Source organism: Antechinus flavipes, chromosome 5, assembly GCF_016432865.1.
Source record: "Antechinus flavipes isolate AdamAnt ecotype Samford, QLD, Australia chromosome 5, AdamAnt_v2, whole genome shotgun sequence".
NCBI lineage: Eukaryota > Metazoa > Chordata > Mammalia > Dasyuromorphia > Dasyuridae > Antechinus > Antechinus flavipes.
Genome location: NC_067402.1, coordinates 229454197 through 229472201, shown reverse-complemented (window position 1 = coordinate 229472201; position 18005 = coordinate 229454197). Strand labels below are relative to the sequence as shown.

Genomic DNA, 18005 nt, shown 5'->3' with positions numbered 1-18005 from the left:
TCCCACTACTCTGTCAAAAATATGTTCTGCCATGGAAAATATCCCCCTCCCCCAATCCAAATCCTAAGGCTCCCAGCAAGCCCCAGGCTTCTCCCACAATTCCCCATGTTCCAGGCTCCCACTCACCTTCTGCACCTTGTTGATGCGGTGAGCCGCCCGGTTATCTTTGGCCTTTTGCTGAGGGATAATCAGGGCCAGAGCTTAATCATGTGCTCTGATCCTTAAGCCCACCCTGACCCGAAGCCTATTCCCTGGGTGAATGGAGTGGAGGTAGGATGGAGAAAACCCCAGCTCCAAGTGAACTCCCTTCTTTCCCCTGGGGCCCCAGCCTCCCTCCCTTTCCTCATCCTCACCAGGTAGGGGGCTTTGTCAGTGGCTGGGACTTTTCTCCACAGCTTCATGATCTGTTTGCAGCGACTGGCCCAGTCTGCAGGCCAAAGGATCAGAAGTCAAAGGAGATGGGCCAGAAGTGTCACTGTCCCATACCAGACCTCAGCTTCCCTTTTTACCCCAGCATGTACCTGGATAATCCTGCTTGAGGTTGGGAAAATTAATATTGGCGTAGAGCACAGGCGAGATTGTAGACAGCTGGCCCAGCTCCTCATCCTTTTCCCAGCGCTGGAGGCTCCGCTGGTTGTAGGAGAGCCCATCGCCTTCACCCTCCGTGGTTGGGGTGGTGGGTGTGGAGGGTGTGGTGCCCCCTGAGCCCGTCCAGGGGCTGTCAGGCTCACCAGGCTCTGGGCTGAAGAAGCCCCCGCGCTCCCTGGGGCGCAGGGGCAGAAGGTCACAGCGGGCCAATGATTCCAAGCCCAGGCCCTTTCTCCCACCCCCATGACAAGTTATCAACCGTGGAGGGAGACGAAATGAGCAGGGATTTAGGAGTTAATAGAAGGGAACGTAGTGGCCAGGCTATCAACTAAAAAAATCAAACCTATGTCTGTATAAGTAATGGGGAGAAAGGGAGAGAAAAGGGACTCCAGGGAGAACAACAGTGAAAAGTATAGATACCTACCTATTATCAAGGAAAGGAGACTGGCAAAGGCCTGGGTAGGAGTCCATTGGGCTGCTGGTAGGGAGATTGCCCAAAGGAAGCCCACCTGCAGGAGATAGATAGGGGTCACAGGCACTGCCAGCACAAAGCAGCATCCAATGGGCTTCCCAATCTGTGGCTCCACCTCCAATTCTCAACTGGGTCCCGACTATCCCACCTTGTAGGAAGGGCCTCTGCTGCATTGGGGTGTGACTCCCATCCAAGTTAGGAGTCCCACAGCCAATCTGCTGCTCCCGCTCTGAGCCTAGGACATCCTTGAATAGCTGTTGAAGGTCCTTTGATTCCATCTTGGGCAGCTCTGTATGGGGAAGAGGAGAGGGCTAGTGAACATGGCTAACGAATGGGACCAGCAAGAAAGCAGCAAGACCCAACATGAAGCTTGGCAGAGGAAGAGAACCCAGGAAAATGGAACTATTATCAGTCTCTCCTATTTCCTAGGGCTTCAGGGTACCTCTGGCCACTGAGCTTTGCAGTTTCAACTAATTCTACCAACTCGCCTCCTCTGAAGCCTTCAGAGGCCTCTGGCCACGATTTCTTGAATTGTAGTTTTAATAACCGACAGCGCACTCAAAAACAGCCAGCCACGTGCAAACTGAAAGCCTTTATTGTACCTGCTCACATAATGCCCTGACTTGTTAAATCCCTAGTAAACACCTAGTCTGAAGACCCACATGTTCACTATCAAGTTCCTTACCTCTCTTGGCTAGCCATCCACTTGGTTTGGCTACCCCAGGATAAAGAGAGTGACTTGCTGCCCGCAGCGGGCTTAAAAAGAGTCTGTGAGGTCATGCACACACAGCCAACCAGTGAGAGAGCTGTCTCCCGTTATGAAGCTATCTTGATATGGCGAGGGGTACCCACCTAAGGGGTAGTCCCCTAGCCACAGAAAATTACTTCCGGGCCACTCAAATGTCCTGTTGCACTGTGGCCGTCCATTTAAAGGACTCTTACATACTAGCCTGATAACCTAGCCTGAGACGGCCAAACAAGAAAAGCAAAGCCAAATTTTTGAAGAACTGATCTTTATTTCATCCAGATGTCAATCCCAACTTGCCTTAGCACCTTTTCCTTTGAAGCATTCTTCACCAACTAGATGCTCAATAAGGACAAATGCACTCTCATATCCTTCCCCTATGTGCTACACTTTACATAGATAAAGAATTCTCCTTCCTTTTTAAACATCTCAGTGAGGAACCCCAAACCCTGAAGGAAGACTTTACTAGAGAACCAACCTTCTGTGGGGATCTTGTCCAAGTCAGAGCTGAGCATTCCCTCGCCTGGGGTTCCTGGTTTCTCTGAGTCACTGGGTACAGGAGATGTCTTGATGCCTCCCTCTTCAGGGCCTGTGGGAGCAAAAATTACTGGGTTAGGGTTACAGGATTTTGGGACAACTTTGTAGTCCCTAACTCCCTTCCATACTGATAAAGCCATTCATGACTAAACAAGCAGTGATACAAGAATGTAATAGACTAAGCTGGAAACTTCTTGTAAGAACATTTTTAAATCAATGGATATCTACTTCCTTTCCCCTATAAAAAGTGCTGTTATAAATATTTTTCTTCCATTTGGGCCCTTTCTCTGCCTTTAACCTCTTCGGGCATATGCTTGGCTTAGTTTTTTTCAGACTCCATTTTGGGATTCTATGGTGAGCATCAGTAGGATAAGAGGGCTCCATGGAGGCATAAATGGACTGATAAGGGCAAAAAGCACAGGCGAAAACCTTACAGGACTGGTAGATCCCTGTGGGGCAGGGATGGATATGGAGGTGAGTTTGAAGTAGAGAATAATTTAATTTACACAATGACACAGTAACATAAAGGAAGACAATAAAAGTTTTAGAACTCTTGTCAATGCAATGACTAATGGTGAATTCAGAGGCCTGATGATGAAACAGAAATTATGTGGATTAAGATGGTTCATATGTTGATTTGTTTTACTAAGTGGAACAGGATAGTGGGTATTGACAGTGATATTAAAAAAGAAAAAAAATTGATTGCTCACCCCAATGTTTCTCACCTGGAGTCTCTGAACTGCCCTCAGGGCCTCTGGACTCTTCATCTGCAATGTCTGGTCCATCATCCCCTATGAGAAGCAGTCAGCATTCTCATTAGAGATACCCTTCTAGTGTCTCTTCTGGGTAGCCAATGCCATAGTTAAAATGCCCAAGCCCACTGCACTCCATCCTACAGTGTTTGCCCAACTGCTATAAAGACCAACATTCTCCTTTCCAGATCCACTGACCTTTCTGTGAGGCAGAAGACTCTTTTCTATCAGGGCCTGGGTCCCCCTTACCCCTGAGAGTGCCTGGCACAAAGCCTGGTCGTCCATCCCCAGCCACCAGCAATGCCTTTCGGCTAAGGTCCAACAGTGCCTTCCCAAAGAAGGCTTCCTAAGTGGTAGGAGAAAGGAAAGGAAGCAAAGAACAAAAAGTTATTGTTCTCTGCTAGCCCCTCATCCAATGTTCCCTTCACAACCTTCCTGTTCTAGTCCCCACCTGCAGATAAGCAGGAAACATGTCCTCCAGTTTGCTCTTTTTCCGACCCCGACGCTTCTTCTTCTCATCACCTTCTGCTGTACTCTGCTCCACTGCACCCTCTGTAGGTGGGTCAACTGTCACAACTGGAAGAGAAGAGCCACAGCTAAAACCTTTCCCCACCAGGAAGCTGTCCCCTTCTCTTTCCCTTCTATCCCACCCAATTCACAATCTGCTCTCTGCCTCACGAATCTCCTGCCTGCTTATACTGCCCCCCCCCCCCCTCCGCCTACCCTATTGTTTCTACTGATCCTAGTGTCCCAATCCATCTCACCCTCATCAGGCTGGCCCTCCCCACTCAACACTTCCACCAACACAGCGGGTCCTTTCTTCAGACGGGCATGAGATTTGCGCTGTCGAACCATGAAGCCCCCAATGCCTGAAAAGAGATCATGAGCAGGATGAGGAGCTGCTGGGAGGGCTGGCAGCTACTCTCCCATTCCCCTCTTCCCTCACCTCCACATCCATCCCCATTCCACAAGGACCTACCAGGCCTGTAAGGTTTTCGCTTGCGCTTTTTGCCCTCATCAGTTTCTTCCTTGCCAGGCTCCCCATCAGGACTGGCAGGGGCCTCCAGCTTGATTTCACACTCCATGTGCTCCACACCAACTCCTGTCAGCAAGTTAGAAGATGAGGTCAGGTATGTGGGTGGCACAGCATCCCCAAAAAACTCATTTCTCTCAAACCCTCAGTCCTAGAACAGAGCCAGGAGTCTCCCCTGAGACATCCAGACAAGGCAAGTGGCTCCAGTGTGATCCTGAGACAGATCCACATTCAACTATTTCACTTCTAGCCCAAATTCAGATCCTCAGCCAAACCTTCACTCTTGAGCAACTCCTCAGCTTCCAGGTCCCCATCTTTCTTGTCGTCGGGGCCACCGGGGTCTGAGGGCTCCGGCCCTTCTAGCCCACCCTCACCTAGGAGGCCAAGCCGCCCACGCCTCTGACGCCGCTTGTGGAGGGGGGACATGGACAGATTTCGAAGTACAGCCATGCCAGTCTCTGTCAGCCACACTCCCTCAAAGCGGAAGTACTGGGGCTCTGTAAAGGAGGGGAAGGAGATGGTGATACCTGGATAAAGGGACTAAATTAAGAATTATGTTTCTCAAATAAGCCAACAGCAACTAGCCCAGCTCAGGAGGGCAGAGCCACAAACAGATGAAAGAAGGGATGGAGAGAGAAGCAGACAAAGCTGAAGTCCCCAGGACTGGCACATTCTCAAGGAAAGAATAGTTCCATCTTTTCCCAAGCACCCAACAGAGACTTGGCTCTCAAGGGGAAATTCAAAAAAGAATTTCTCTGGCACTGGAGCAAACTTTGGATTTGATTAAATAATTTACCCTGGGCGAATTTACCTTGTTCTCCATGACCCAGGGGCTTAAAATCCCCTACTCACTGAATGCCACCAATGAATCCCCCAGGATGACAAACAACAGTACCCAATAGGGTGCTTAGGATAGGTGTTCTAAGTCACCTACCTGAATTGTGTTCTCTAGTGAGATTATCAATAGGGATAGTAAAATGGCAAAAAGCATTAAACTAGCAATCAGGGGATCAGGGCTATGGTCCCACCCCCGCCACTAACTAAGCAATCTGGGACAACTACCTTCACCTCTGTAGGCCTTGGCCTCCTGTAAGATGAGGGAGTTGGCCCAGATGACCTCTAAGGTCCCTTATATCTAACATTCTATGATTCACACTTTACCTGGCTCCTTCACCTTCACAGGCACGAGCTCTGGTGGCGCAATGGGCACTGGATGGGGAAGAACAAAGACACAATGAGGGGTCTGTTCTCCAAGTAGGCCCCAAGCCCCTTGCCCCACAGTTCCTGCTAACTCACCCACAGGCTTCACCACATAGGGCTGACAAGAGGCACAATCAAAGCCTTCATCTGCTGCTTGTTCTACCTCTTCCTCAGTGAATAAGCTCTCACAACCAGCATGCATCCACCTGGCATTAGGGGAGGAGAGACAGACAGACACATGAACCAAGACTGAGGGTGGAGCTGAGGGGAGGAGCAAACTCAAGGAATGGGCAGGGGAGTCATCCAGGGGAGAAGGAGGAAGAAGTCCTCTCACCGCTCACAATGACGGCACTGGATTAACAAATCTTCTTCTACATAAGGAGCACGACATGCTGGGCAGGTCACCAGGCTGGCACAGGGCCCACAGTGGGTGTAACTGTTCTGCCACTCACAGTGGAAGCCCGGTGAAACAGCCCCACACTGCATGCAACTCACACACCTGGCAGAGGAAATGGATTCTTAGCACCAGCTTGTCCAATCTGGGCATCCCTCTGCCAAACCCTGGGCACTAAACTTGGTCTTCATTCAGGCACACTGACCCTCACCACCCTGAAACTACCCAAGGGGTGACCTCTCTGAGTCATACTAATCCCCAGGCCCTGATTCCCACCCCTACCCCTTCCCACTGCTCCCAAAACACAGACGCCTCTCCCCAGTACCATTTGCACTTCCAGCCACCCTTGGGCACTGTGAGCAGAGGGGGATCCAGACAGTAGGTGTGGTAGCTGATGTCACAGTCATCACAGAGCAAAAGGCGAGATGGGTCAGAGGCCTGGCCACACACCTCACACACGATGCATTCCACACATCTCCAGCCCTTCAGTAGCATCACTTTAGTAATCTAGAGGATTGGAAACGGCCTTCTCAGCAAGGTACTTGGCTGAGCTTGGGCCCAACCACAACAAAGCCTAGTCCATGAGGCCACCCTTCTAGACCGGTGAATGAATGTCTCTTCATGTACTGGTTGATGATCTTTAGGGGGAGAATCACCCTGGAAGGTGAATCTCCATGGAAGGGTACAGCTGATTTAAAGACCCTTAAAATAAGTCCTGATCTTATCTAGGACAAGTAGGAAATTAAGAAATGCTTGTATGACTTGAATGATTTTGAAAACTTTAATTAGAACCAAAGTCTCCTGTTGGTTAAAAACTATAAACTTAAAACTACCTAATGTTTCTCCCCTCCCCTGAGTCCTGCTCTTCCCATATTTACTTCCCTCTTTCTTCCAATTTTTCAGAAGTCCCTGCCCTGTTAAACCTTGAGGATTAATGATCTTCAAACTCAACAATACCCCTAAAATGAGACAAGTTAGGTGAGCCTCCATCTCCCAATTCCTACCCCCTGTTCCCTCTGCTCTGGGCCCTGGACTCACCTTGCTGTTGACACAGTAAGGATGGTAGCACTGTGAACACTGAGAGCAGGCCAAGAGGTGTCCCTCTGCCCCTCGACCAAAGCTACCACACACTACACACATATCCTGGAAGAAAACCCAGACAGATGAGTGGAACCTGTAGCCACTTACCAGTTCCTTTCATCCCATCCCATTCCATACTCCCACAGAAGAACTAGGTGTTCCTCCTGAAATGCCATGCTGAGAAATAATGGTGTAAGTATCTATAACTGGGATACCATGATCTTGAGCAAATTACTTGACCTCTGTACCTTACCAGGACCTAAAGAACTTCGAGATCATCTAGAATAAAGGATTCTTAATCTAGGATTCATGAACTTGATTTTTTAACACTGACATAGTTGTAATTCCACATAACCTGTTTCCTTTGCAATCCTATGCTATCTGGTTCTACACATTTAAAAAGTATGATTCTGAAAAAGATAATGACCTCATCCTTTGTGTTAACTCCCTTAATTTAGAAGAAACTAAAGTCTAGAAAAAGAAAGTACAGAAGCAAAGCAAGGGTTCAAAATCAATTTCCTCATCTATAACTAACCTTACCTACCCTTGGGGCCTTTTCCCCACTTTTAACAGTCTATCCTTTATACAGATTTGCGGGAATCTGTTCTCATTTACTAGTAACCTCTATCATCAATTCAATCTTCTTCCCGGCTAATCCCTGGTTCTCCTTCTTACTTCTCCAGGGGATCCCACCGTCTCCATTTGGCTTAACTGGTGAGAATATTCAGAACTGCTATCAAACAGCAAGGGATCTCATATAGAAGACTTGGAAAACTAGAATGTGCTCTTAAATGTAATTTTTAAAAATCACAATTCAGGCTCAAACTAACACTTGAGGCTGTGACTCAAGTGGCCCATCTTCTGTTTCCACCTAGCCTAGAATGCCTCCCTGGGATAGGCCTTGGATCTTCCCTTAATACTCTTCCCACCAACCTCCAAATGCTTCTCTGATACCATGTACCACTGCTGACAATGGGACCAGACAAAAGACAGTACCTGCATCAAGACAAATTTGTCAGTGTTGGAAAAGAGAACCACAGTATTCTGCATGGTATCATCATCTTCCTCTTCTTCCTCCTTGCTGGGAGAACTATCAATGTCCGCGACCTAAGAGGCCAAGGGAGGTAAGGAGGGTGAGCCACAACTAACCCCACCCCAACCAATCTTCCTCCTCCCTAGGGTGATAGGAAGTGAAGTTTGGGCCACTGCAGAAGGGACAGAAGCTAGGACGGAGAGGGCTCTGCCTCTCCACCCTGAGCAACAGAGGACTCTGTTCAGAGGCCAGTAGGGTTGGCGCTCTTAAAAACCAAGTATTCTAAGGGGAAAGGAAGGATGAAATGATAGGAGGCAAGTAGTCTAAGTCTGGAAAAAAGAAATGGCTACATGGAAGGTATGGAATCTAAGAAGGATATAGTCAGGGGACGGCCAGAAAGAGACCGCTCCTTACTACCAGAGTCTCCACAGAGGAAGTGGTCGACTTCAGCCGGGCACGTCCTCTCCCCCTTCCTCCATGGGCACCCCCCCGAGGTCGACGTCTTCCTGGGAAGCTACTGCTACGGCCCTGGGCAAGAAAAGGAATGGGCAACACGGGTAGTTCAGGAGAGGTCAGGGGCTTGTACCCTGAACCCAAGAGTTTGGCAGGGAAAGGTCATTAGAGCATTGCTTTAAGTGGGAGGAGAGAGGACCAGCTAAGTTCCTGGTAGCCCAACCAGGAGAAAGAGTAGAATCAATTCCAAAAAGCCCACTCTGGGAAGAAAAAGGTAGTGACCAACTTCCTTCTAAACTCTCCCAGGTTTGGCATCTCCTGAGAGGCTAATTCCACCCAAGAGTGGCACTAAATTGTAGGCGGGCAGCCCCAGGAAGGAAAGTGGCTGCTCTGACCCTACTTCTCTCACCTGTTTGATACGGGAACGGGCGGGGGAGCTTCGCCGTCTCCCCTTATCACCCTCAGCCTTGCCACCAGCTCCAGTTGCTCCAGAATCACAAAGTAAGGAGTCATCAGTCTCAGGCAGTGAATCAGTACAGAGCCGAAAGGAGCCCTCATCCCGTGCAGGGCTGACGTCAGTGGACACACCTAGCTCCATGGAGAGTGATCCACCCCCCTCAGGGTCTGGGGAGCCCAGCAGAGGCTCGGAGCCTGGGAAGCTGGCACTGGCATCACCTTGGCTCAGGTTGGAGATCTCATTGACAATGTCAGACTTGATGAGAGTAGGAGGGGTATGCACTGGTGGGGCAACTGGCTCCTCAGGATCTTCACAAGGTGAGCTCTGCCCAGCCTGCTTACCATCAGAACCATAGACCTCCATAGGGGTCACAGGGGCCAGCTCCTCAGGATCAAGGAGCAAGGGGGAGCCTTTAGGATCACTGCCTGAACTGCCAGAGGTCTGTCCAGCCTCTGGCACTGGACCAGTAGCCTCTGTCTCATCAAGACAGATTGTGTCCTCAACCAGATTAGAAAAGACATCCAAGGCCGGGGCAGGGCTTGGGGCAGGGCTAGGGGCAGGACAGGAGAGGTCTCCTGTGGGACAGGCTGGGGGGCTGATCCCACTAGGCTCCAAAGCTGGGCACTCTGGCTCTGTCTCCATCTCCTGAGACTCAGTCTCATCTAGGACTTTTGGTGCCTTCTCCATGAAGCCCAAGGGAGAAGGGGCTAATGGTAGAGGGGAACACTGTGGAGGAGGGGGCTCTAGAGGGATGGGAGAATTCAGTTCTCCCAGTTCTTCGGGGGAGGCTGGAGAAGGGGTCAAGTCTATAGGAGCTATGGGTTCTGGTTCAAAGCAGCTGGCTTCTGGAGGGGGGCTGATGGGTGTGTCTAGGATAGGGACCTCTGGTGGGGTTCCTGGCTCACTGTCCCCTTTGGCATCAGGGAGCTCCTCTTGCTCCCCCAAGGGAGACAAGGATGGTGGGGCTACAGCAGTGGCAGGAGAGAGTGGAGGAGGAGGAGGATCTGGAAAGGGGGGGAAAAAAGCAAGATTTTAGAGGTACAGTATTCTGTACCTAGGGACAAAATTCACACTGCTTTGAGGTTTGTACAAGCCTGTATGGTAGCTAACAAACTATTATAGGCCTCATATTAACAGACAATGAGACTTAGGCAAAGAGAAATCCAAAGGCTTGCTCACCTAAGGTCACAAAACCAGGGACTATCAAGTGGCAGAATTTAAACCCAGGCTTCCTGATTTTCCATCCTCTACTCATTTCACAGTCTCCCTGGGGGACATATTGTATCCCGGAAGAAGGATGCTTTCCCAGTTCCTTACCTGTTGGTGGTAGCTGAGGTGACAGGAGTGGCTCCTCAGGTAGTAACAGGGGCTCCAGTGGCATCTCTTCATCAAGGGGGGCAACCTCAGGTGGGGAGAGGACCTCAGGTAGCGACTCATCTTGGGTCCCTGCTTGCCCTGTAGACATAAGAGGCCAAATTCCTATCTGGCTACAGCTTCAGCTATACACTACAGAAAGCACAAGGCAGGGGCAATCAAGACCTACTCCGAGTCAAAGGGAGTCAAGTCAAACCAGTGCCCCAAAGTCTTGGTGGAGCTGGCAGCTATTAACACTAGTAAAGCTTTAAGGATCAAACTCTGTTTATGTGGAGGAGCCCACTCACCTAGTGGTTTGGCTTCACAATGCAATGGCCCTGGTTCCTCAGACTTCCTGCAGGCTTCCTTCTCCCCCTCCAACTGTTCCTGGCATGCACTATCAAAATCATCAGGGGTACCAAGAGAGGTGATGCCAAGCTCTGATTGAGGATATCTGCACAAAGAAGAGAGAAGTAGGCACTATCATGTTCTGTAGGCCCCAGCTTTTCTTGCCTAACTGCCAACTCCATATGGGCATCAAAGTTTCTTGTGAACATAGTCCATGGCTATGAATGGCCCGCTCTACTCCAGAGTGCACTGTAAATAAGCTTCCCAAATCCCATTTTATCTGGGGAGTTCCTGCTAATACCGGCACTCCCCTTCCCCCAATCACCAAAAGACCCTCTCCTCCGCTTACTTGTTGCAGACAGGGAGACTCTGTTCAGTATCAGAGCTTCCCATCCTTCCACCCTGGGTGTTCTGCTGCCGCTGGCACCGCTCACACAACGAGTAATTCTCATACCACTGGCAGTTGGGATCCAGCTCTGCTGGGCATGCCCCACAGGCTCGGCACACCCGGCACGTCTGTAGGTAGACAGAGAGTATCTTGGGCATCAGGTCAGAGAGGAGACATGAGAGAGTGTGCCCAAGCTAAAGAATCCCTTCTGGGTCAGAGGCCAAGAAGAGCCTCAGGGATACCCACCTTGCACTTCCATGAATCAGGGGGTAGACTCTGAATAGCTGGCTTCAGGCAGAAGGTGTGGTAGCCCTTATCACACGCCTCACAGACTAGCATCATAGAATCCTCCCCAGGCTGCCTGTAGGATAAAGGGCACAGTACAAGATCCTTCCCCAGTCCCCTTCTCAGCTTTCTCTGCCTTCCTCCCCATCCTCCAACCTCTTCCTAACCCAGACCCACCTGCAGGTTTGGCACACTTTGCAATCCGGGCATTGCCAACCGGCACGTTTTCGTGCAGTTAGAGCAGTGTCCAGACAGGCCCCGTGATAGTGCTGCCCACAGCTGGTACAGAAGAGAAGGTCTCGAAGTTCACCCAGCCCATCACATACTACACAATGGGCATCCTCTAGTGTGGAAGAAAAGTAAATCAACAAAGTCAAAAGTTAAAAAATGAAAGCATTCAAGTAATTACAGGCTCCCAAGTTCCAAATCCTCCCCCTTCCCAATTGCTCACCTAGATGCTCAGCCTCCTCGCCATGCTCCAAACACAACAGCTGCAAGGTCTTCATAGACTGGAAGGAACCACTGGCGGCAGCACAGGGGAAGTGGTAGAGCCGTGGGCATCCAGGCGATCGGCAGGGAATGGAGGCTCCCAGCCTGGTGCAATGAGAGCAGCGCTGCCAAGGTAGAGACTCAGAGTTGGATGGGCCAAATTCACCTAGCACTCCCCTCAGAGCTGGTCCCCAGCCCCCACATTTACCTACCTCCTCACCAAGTTTGCCAGCTCAGTGTGTACAGATCAGAAATAGGGAGCTGAGCACACCATGTCCATCACTCCCACCCTCTACTGTCTTCTCCCTTTTGCCCTACCTGAGAGATCCCTGAGAAGATGGCCTTGTCCACTCCGTGCAACTCCAGCCCATCTTGGCCCTGTCCTCCCACTGACCATGCTGCACACCAGTGATGAGCCCAGCAGAGTTCTATACAAGACAGTAGAAGAGAAGAATTCATCTCTTTCCAGATTATCTCCCCACTCCCCTTTTTCTCCTTTTCCATCACTGTCCCCCTCACTTTCTCCCAATCTTACCACCAGGCTTTCCCAAATGGGCAGGTGTCATTCCCTCAGGGAAGCCAATCTGGGACAAATCATCGAGTGGCACTGCCTCTCCAAGTCCAGGCCCCTCAGGTGGCCTTGCTGAACCCTGGGGCCAGTCTGGTGGAAGTTCAAAGCACCGAAGCTCCCGCTGCCCATGAAGACTCCATTCCCCACAGTTACAGAAGGCACAGCGCCGAAGTGGGCCCTTGCTGAAAGCATGCAAAATCGTTAACATTCCCACTAAGCACTCCGGTCATTCTTGAGTGGCAACACTTCCAAACCTCCTAAAACATTCCAGTCTTCTAGTCCTTTTACCAAATTCTCCTGAAACCTATGGATGCCAAATCCCTATCGCAGACTTCCAAAAAAACCACCCCTAAATCAAAACCCCTCACTACCTCCAAGTTTCTATCTTTTATCTCCCGTAGGACAATTACCTGCAATCCTGAGGAGGGTCCTGGGACTTGGAACTCCCTGGGCTGTGGACAGAGGCATCCCCCAAAGGTGGGTTGGGGGGGTCTGGCTCAGTGGGGCCTGATTTTTCGGAGGCTTCAGGCCCATCAGCTAGAAGGACAGAGGATGGATATCAAGCACTATCCAACATTATGCTCAAACCAAGTTGCGCCCCAATCCCTAAAATAATTGATATAACTTCCAGGCTATTCTTACATCAAGAAAGTCATTTGTCCTGGGAGGAAAAAGGCATAGGACTAGTGATCAGAGCTCTACAAACAAGAGGTAACATGAGGTAACCCAAAGATCTACTATTATACTAAAGGACATACATAAGCTTTAGATCTGTCATATAGCTGCTGCTCCCATATCACCCAGATATGATTCTGGGTTCCTGTGCCAGGAATAAGTTTTCAAGATATCACCCACCCACCTACTTTAAACTTTCTATGCTCACCTGCCGGCTCTGAATCTTTATCTTCACCAGAGGGCTTCGGGTCGTCCATTCCTCTCTCCGACTGGGCAATGCCCTCCCGGGGAGACCTAAACAACACAAATATAAATGCCCAAGATGCCACACTTTGACATACTAGTACTCTTTTCACAGTATTAGGAAGAAGGGACAGCTGTGTACCTAGACACTGCAAGTACTTAACCATGCCTAGTAATTCTGATCCCTCCTGCAATAACAGGCCTCCATTCCCTTCATCCCTTGAGACTTGCCCACAAAAAGGTATTTGAGAGAGGAGGATTTCAATCAGAAGCACGTCACACAGCAAAAGTGCTTCCTCTCTCCTCCCCTTATCTTTTAGCAAAACTATTTGTACCCTGCTCAATACATTTAAACAGAACCAGTTTGAAGCTATACAGGAGTTTCATTTCAGCCACTATCTGAAAGCTCAGCAGTGCCAGGCTCTAAACACTTTCTTCCCTGACCCACACTATCTCCACCCTCCAACCCTTCTCTCTCCCCCCCACCAAATACATAGCCACACAGCCTCTTAGAGGAGAAAGCTCAATTGGAAGGGAGCAAGCACCCATCCATCTCTTCTCTGGGGACACATAGCTTAAACTGGGCTTTACCAAGGCAGAGTCTGGGGCCTTCCCTGACAAGGAAGAGGAGATAGGAGGGATTCATCAGTGCCAAAGCCCATACAGGCACTGGCTCCACAACAGATCCCCAGGTTTAAACTGGGACTTCATTCTGAGGGGAGTTCCCCACTCCTCCCACCCCCACCCCCACCCCCCCATTGGCTCCCTGCCAGAGAAGCTGGTCCTAATTCCTGTTCCCACCTCCCCTCCCATCCTAGTGAACCAGCAGAGTCCCCTCCCCCTTGCCCCACCAGGGGTCTCACCTAGCCTGGAGTCCCCAGACTGTTGCCCCTAGCAACGACAACAGCCTTTCCTTCTGAGATGCCCCCAGAAGCAACAGAAAAGGGCCCTGAGAACTACTGAGCATGTGTAACCAGGCCTACCGCCAGGCATGCTGGGAGTTGTGGTCCTTGGAAACACACTGCCCCAACAGGAGTTCTAAAAGTTGAGGACTAAGTAGTTTCCTTCCCTTCAGCTAAGTGGGGTTTCCACATACTTAGTGGGGAGAGGCAGGGGGTGGAGAAAGATGAATAAAGGTAGCACATACTTCAATGAAGGTTTGACTGTTTCAGGGCCTGCACTATCTCAAAACAGAAAGACACTGACCCTCCAAATGGGAGAAAAAAATCAAGAGAGGGGTCTGTTCTACTCTTCCATACATTAAGCACTTTGCCCACTAGAAAGCACTGAATAAGGGTGTAGGTAATTAACATACTATGAAGTTTGCTCCTGACACACAAATTAAGTCTATTCTATATGTAAGAGAAGGGGAAAAGGAGTTTATGGAAAGGGAGAAATATGGGAAAAAGCAAATGTTTGTAGTTCATAATACTAAGATTTGGGAATTGTGTGAGGGAGTAGTCTATTCAAAAACTTGAAAACTGCTCCAAAAGGATGAATTTTTCATTTTTATAATAGATACAAACAAACTTACTAAGCTATGTCTCACTCTTTTCATACCTCTGAACAACAAAAAAAAAAAGAACTTACATTGGCCTCAGGACAGTTCTTCCTCTTCTAACTCCCCCCTCCCCCCCACAAATTAAAGGCAGATAATGCATCTGGATCTTTTTAAATGATGCCAGGACAAAAGAAATCATAGGACTCCTCTTATAGTTCTCAGGACCAGAGAATAATCCAAAAACCTTACTACCTTCCCTAAACCCTCACCTCCAAAAATCCTTAGATTGGAGCCTCATTCTTAGGATACTTCTCAAGAAAAAAAAAAAAATCCTTTCAATCTCTATTCTCCAAGATGCATCACTCCACATTCCACATCCTATTCAGAAAGCAATTTTTAGGAGAGGACACCTAACTGATACCCACTATTTTCAACCAGAGAACATCTCTCCTCCTACATCTCAATTCAACTACAGCTGTGACAGAAAAGGATAGGACAGAACAGCCACTTAATCCTCCTATCTACTTGTCAGCTTCACAGAAAACACCCAAAGGATACCTTTGGGAAAAGGAGTTGTAGAAACTGAGACTGTTCTAGTAGGATTAGAGCCCTAATCATATCTATGAAGTTTGAGACCCTCAATATTTTCTAAACAGAGACAACAACATTCTGCTACTTCCTGTCCTTCAACCAGGGACTCCCTATCCCACTGATTCTCGAGGTCAAAAAAAAAAAAAAAAAAAAATCACAACAGCAAGGGAGGGGGAAAACAGTGATAATATAGTGGGGTGGGAAGAAAACCATCTTATACAAGGCCAGAGAGACAGACTCCTCTGTCTTCTCCCAAGTACAGCCACCTCAAACTAAATAGGCTGGCCCTATTAGGAAAGAAATGACCACTCACCCACTGAGATAGGGTAAGTGACATCAGCAATTCCCGAGCTATATTCTCAAGACCCTGAGTCCCCTAAACAGCCTCAAAACTTTCAGTCCTACTTCCTGTCTCTACTCTGCAGAGATTAGACAGAAGTGCCTGGCCTATTCTAGCACCAACATCTTCCCTACACATCTTTACTCTCTTGTTCAGTTTCAGGAATATATTCATGGACAGTAGCTACAGCTCTCAAGTTTCTAAAACCTCTCTGATTTTAAACTAAAGACTGGATTTCTCACACCAGTGCTCTTCTTTGCCTATGATCAATGAAGACCCCTTCCCAGTTCAATACTTTCCCAAAAGAAAGATCTCCCAGATTAATATAAAAATATTATCTAGCAGGATTTAGTCAAGAGAGAGTAAAGAGGAGACCTAGGAGGACCCCAGAAAGTAAGCAGGAAAGAGATAGGATGATTTGGCTTATTCTCCCAAACAAAATGTCCTAAGTAAAAAAGGAAAAATGCTAGTTTTATGTCAGCTTTATTTCCCCTCTACCTTTACTCCCACTCATGCCAACTGCTCAAGCTTCTTTTCCTAGAAAATCAGAAAACAGGAGCTTAGGGATGTGAAGGGCCTAACCAGGCCTTTGAGTGAACAGCTAGTTCTGTTGAAAGATTCAGGACTTCCTTGTTCCCAGTCTGAAGATCAAGACCACACCTCTCTTGACCCTTATTTTAGGGACATCCCCCTCCAGAAAGGACCCTAAAGATAGAAAGCTGTTCCTAGGGACTCCCAGGGTAGTCCCAGGCCTACTCTGGGGTCAGCCACACCTAAATGGAATAGTCCCTAACAGGGGGAGGAGGGAGGAAGAAGGATTTAGATATTAGGAAACTATCAATGAAGAGGCTACAGCCTCCAAAGAAGAGATGGAAACAAGAACCACAGTTGCCACTTCATTTTACACCTTACCAATGCCATATCTCAACTATAGGATTAATACCTAGAAATATATCAAGGACAGAGACCACACTTCCCTAGTTTCTAGGCTGGGTCTAATGAAACCTGGGGTGGGGGTGAGGAGGAGGGTTAGGGAGTGGAGACTCCAGTCAAATCCCTTCTGGACAGCATGACAAGTGGAGGGACTGAGAAGAAATCATCTGTCCCCGTACAAAGCCAGGAAAAGTGAATAGAATACTATATTCTGAGCAAATGCCCAGAACCCTGGTCATAGGCCCTCTAGCAGAGTCAGCATTGATCTGGTCACTTCCCCTCTTAGGAAGGCAAGGCAATCTTATTTGCTCAGGCAGGGCAAATCAGTGGACTAGGTTAAGTCCCCAGTTGGAAAAGGGTTGCAGAGGTGTGGGAGGGGCCAAAAAGGGCAGGCGGGAATAGCCAGGGGCTTATGGGCAACAGACCCTCCAGGCCAGACACGGAGAAAGCCACAAACAAAAGCCATTTTTTCCAGTCCACATTCGCAGGAAACAAATCTCCAGCCTTCTCTATAATCCTCTGGAGATTATGTCCATCCCCAAGAGAAGGAAGGCAACAGGACAGCACTAAGCCTCAGGGTGGTCATTTGGCTTTAGTGGATAGGGGTTTGTTTGTTTTGTTTTGTTTGTTTGTTTTTTGATTATGCACAGGACCATCTCTCCTTCCTTCTAGACCTTGCCAGCCCCTCCATCATACAAGTCCGGCTACAGGAACTCCTCCTATTACACGAACAGGAAGAGGGAATGGAGGTGAAGGCAGAATGGAGGTGAAGGCAGAATGGAGGTGAAGGCGGGAGGGGTCCCCTAGTCTATGGCGTCTGTTAAGAGTATAGGGAGGAGAGGTACTTTAGGATAGCCAAGTGGTGGAGTTCTTCCCAGTCCCCACCTCCCCAAGACACGAAAAGCCTAAACAAGGCAGGAGAGGAAGCAGCCCCAGGGGCGTGTGCAGCTGGGACAACTCTAGCCAGTCCCCAATGCCGATCATCCTCCCAGCATACACAAATAAAAACACACCTGGGCTTCGGGAAGACTTGAGCCATCTTTCCCGGTTCTCAGGCACACCCCAACACACCAGGCCGCAAGGCAAGCCTCACTCCAGGTTTTGCTCTGTGGACGCTGCCAGGAAAACCCTCCCCTGAGCTCTGACATCTTCGTTCCCAGACTAGATGCTGGTACTTGCTAGGGAACGTGATCTGGCTGTACGCATAAACGGGGCCGGGCAGCGCGGACTTCACTCACCTCTTCACAAGGCGATCCAGAAATCTTCACCCGAGAACATGGCCACAACTCCGGCCGCTCCCCGACCTCCACCCGCCAGGACGATCACAAGCGCCCCCCACACGGGGGGGGCCAAAGAGAGGCCAAGAACGGTAAATCCAGGTCGGAGCGCCCCCCCCCCCACTTCGAAAAAAATTTAAAGTGGATGAAAACACCAAGGCTGGGAGTTGGTCCTCTCCCCTCGGTCCCAATAGCTTAGTTTTCCAAGCAAAGCCTCGGGGTGGTGAATCCAGAGCCAACACAAAGGGGAGCACCGGTTGCTTTGAT

At 49.2% G+C, this 18005-nt stretch overlaps 1 protein-coding gene and 1 long non-coding RNA gene across 8 annotated transcripts in view; one reads left to right on the top strand and one right to left on the bottom strand.

Annotated features, from left to right (window-relative positions):
* KMT2D (lysine methyltransferase 2D) overlaps positions 1 to 17791 on the bottom strand; it is a 35031-nt gene extending 17240 nt beyond the window's left edge. For 2 of the 6 annotated variants that reach the window (XM_051961534.1, XM_051961536.1), the window contains exons 1-31: positions 17700 to 17791; positions 13062 to 13147; positions 12589 to 12715; positions 12143 to 12360; positions 11926 to 12035; positions 11570 to 11732; positions 11296 to 11461; positions 11080 to 11194; positions 10795 to 10961; positions 10406 to 10551; positions 10062 to 10199; positions 8697 to 9748; positions 8249 to 8362; positions 7798 to 7908; positions 6760 to 6864; positions 6047 to 6228; positions 5662 to 5826; positions 5424 to 5533; positions 5289 to 5336; positions 4403 to 4624; positions 4074 to 4196; positions 3859 to 3963; positions 3546 to 3670; positions 3293 to 3440; positions 3053 to 3133; positions 2284 to 2394; positions 1209 to 1349; positions 1013 to 1097; positions 522 to 763; positions 354 to 427; positions 127 to 177 (exon numbers count right to left, since the gene is read on the bottom strand). In XM_051961534.1, coding sequence (XP_051817494.1) covers positions 127 to 177; positions 354 to 427; positions 522 to 763; positions 1013 to 1097; positions 1209 to 1349; positions 2284 to 2394; positions 3053 to 3133; positions 3293 to 3440; positions 3546 to 3670; positions 3859 to 3963; positions 4074 to 4196; positions 4403 to 4624; positions 5289 to 5336; positions 5424 to 5533; positions 5662 to 5826; positions 6047 to 6228; positions 6760 to 6864; positions 7798 to 7908; positions 8249 to 8362; positions 8697 to 9748; positions 10062 to 10199; positions 10406 to 10551; positions 10795 to 10961; positions 11080 to 11194; positions 11296 to 11461; positions 11570 to 11732; positions 11926 to 12035; positions 12143 to 12360; positions 12589 to 12715; positions 13062 to 13110 — 4794 coding nt within the window. In that variant the 5' untranslated portion in view covers positions 13111 to 13147; positions 17700 to 17791. The remainder of the gene's footprint in view (positions 1 to 126; positions 178 to 353; positions 428 to 521; positions 764 to 1012; positions 1098 to 1208; positions 1350 to 2283; positions 2395 to 3052; positions 3134 to 3292; positions 3441 to 3545; positions 3671 to 3858; positions 3964 to 4073; positions 4197 to 4402; positions 4625 to 5288; positions 5337 to 5423; positions 5534 to 5661; positions 5827 to 6046; positions 6229 to 6759; positions 6865 to 7797; positions 7909 to 8248; positions 8363 to 8696; positions 9749 to 10061; positions 10200 to 10405; positions 10552 to 10794; positions 10962 to 11079; positions 11195 to 11295; positions 11462 to 11569; positions 11733 to 11925; positions 12036 to 12142; positions 12361 to 12588; positions 12716 to 13061; positions 13148 to 17699) is intronic. The other 4 variants (XM_051961538.1, XM_051961537.1, XM_051961535.1 and 1 more) reach the window with 4 other exon arrangements.
* On the top strand, positions 6161 to 7682 carry LOC127538055 (uncharacterized). 2 transcript variants are annotated; one of them, XR_007947667.1, is made up of 3 exons: positions 6161 to 6259; positions 6625 to 6699; positions 7485 to 7682. It is a non-coding gene; the product is annotated as an uncharacterized LOC127538055 (long non-coding RNA). The 2 variants fall into 2 exon arrangements; XR_007947666.1 differs by having other exon boundaries at positions 6230 to 6324.
* Positions 17792 to 18005: the final 214 nt, after the last annotated feature.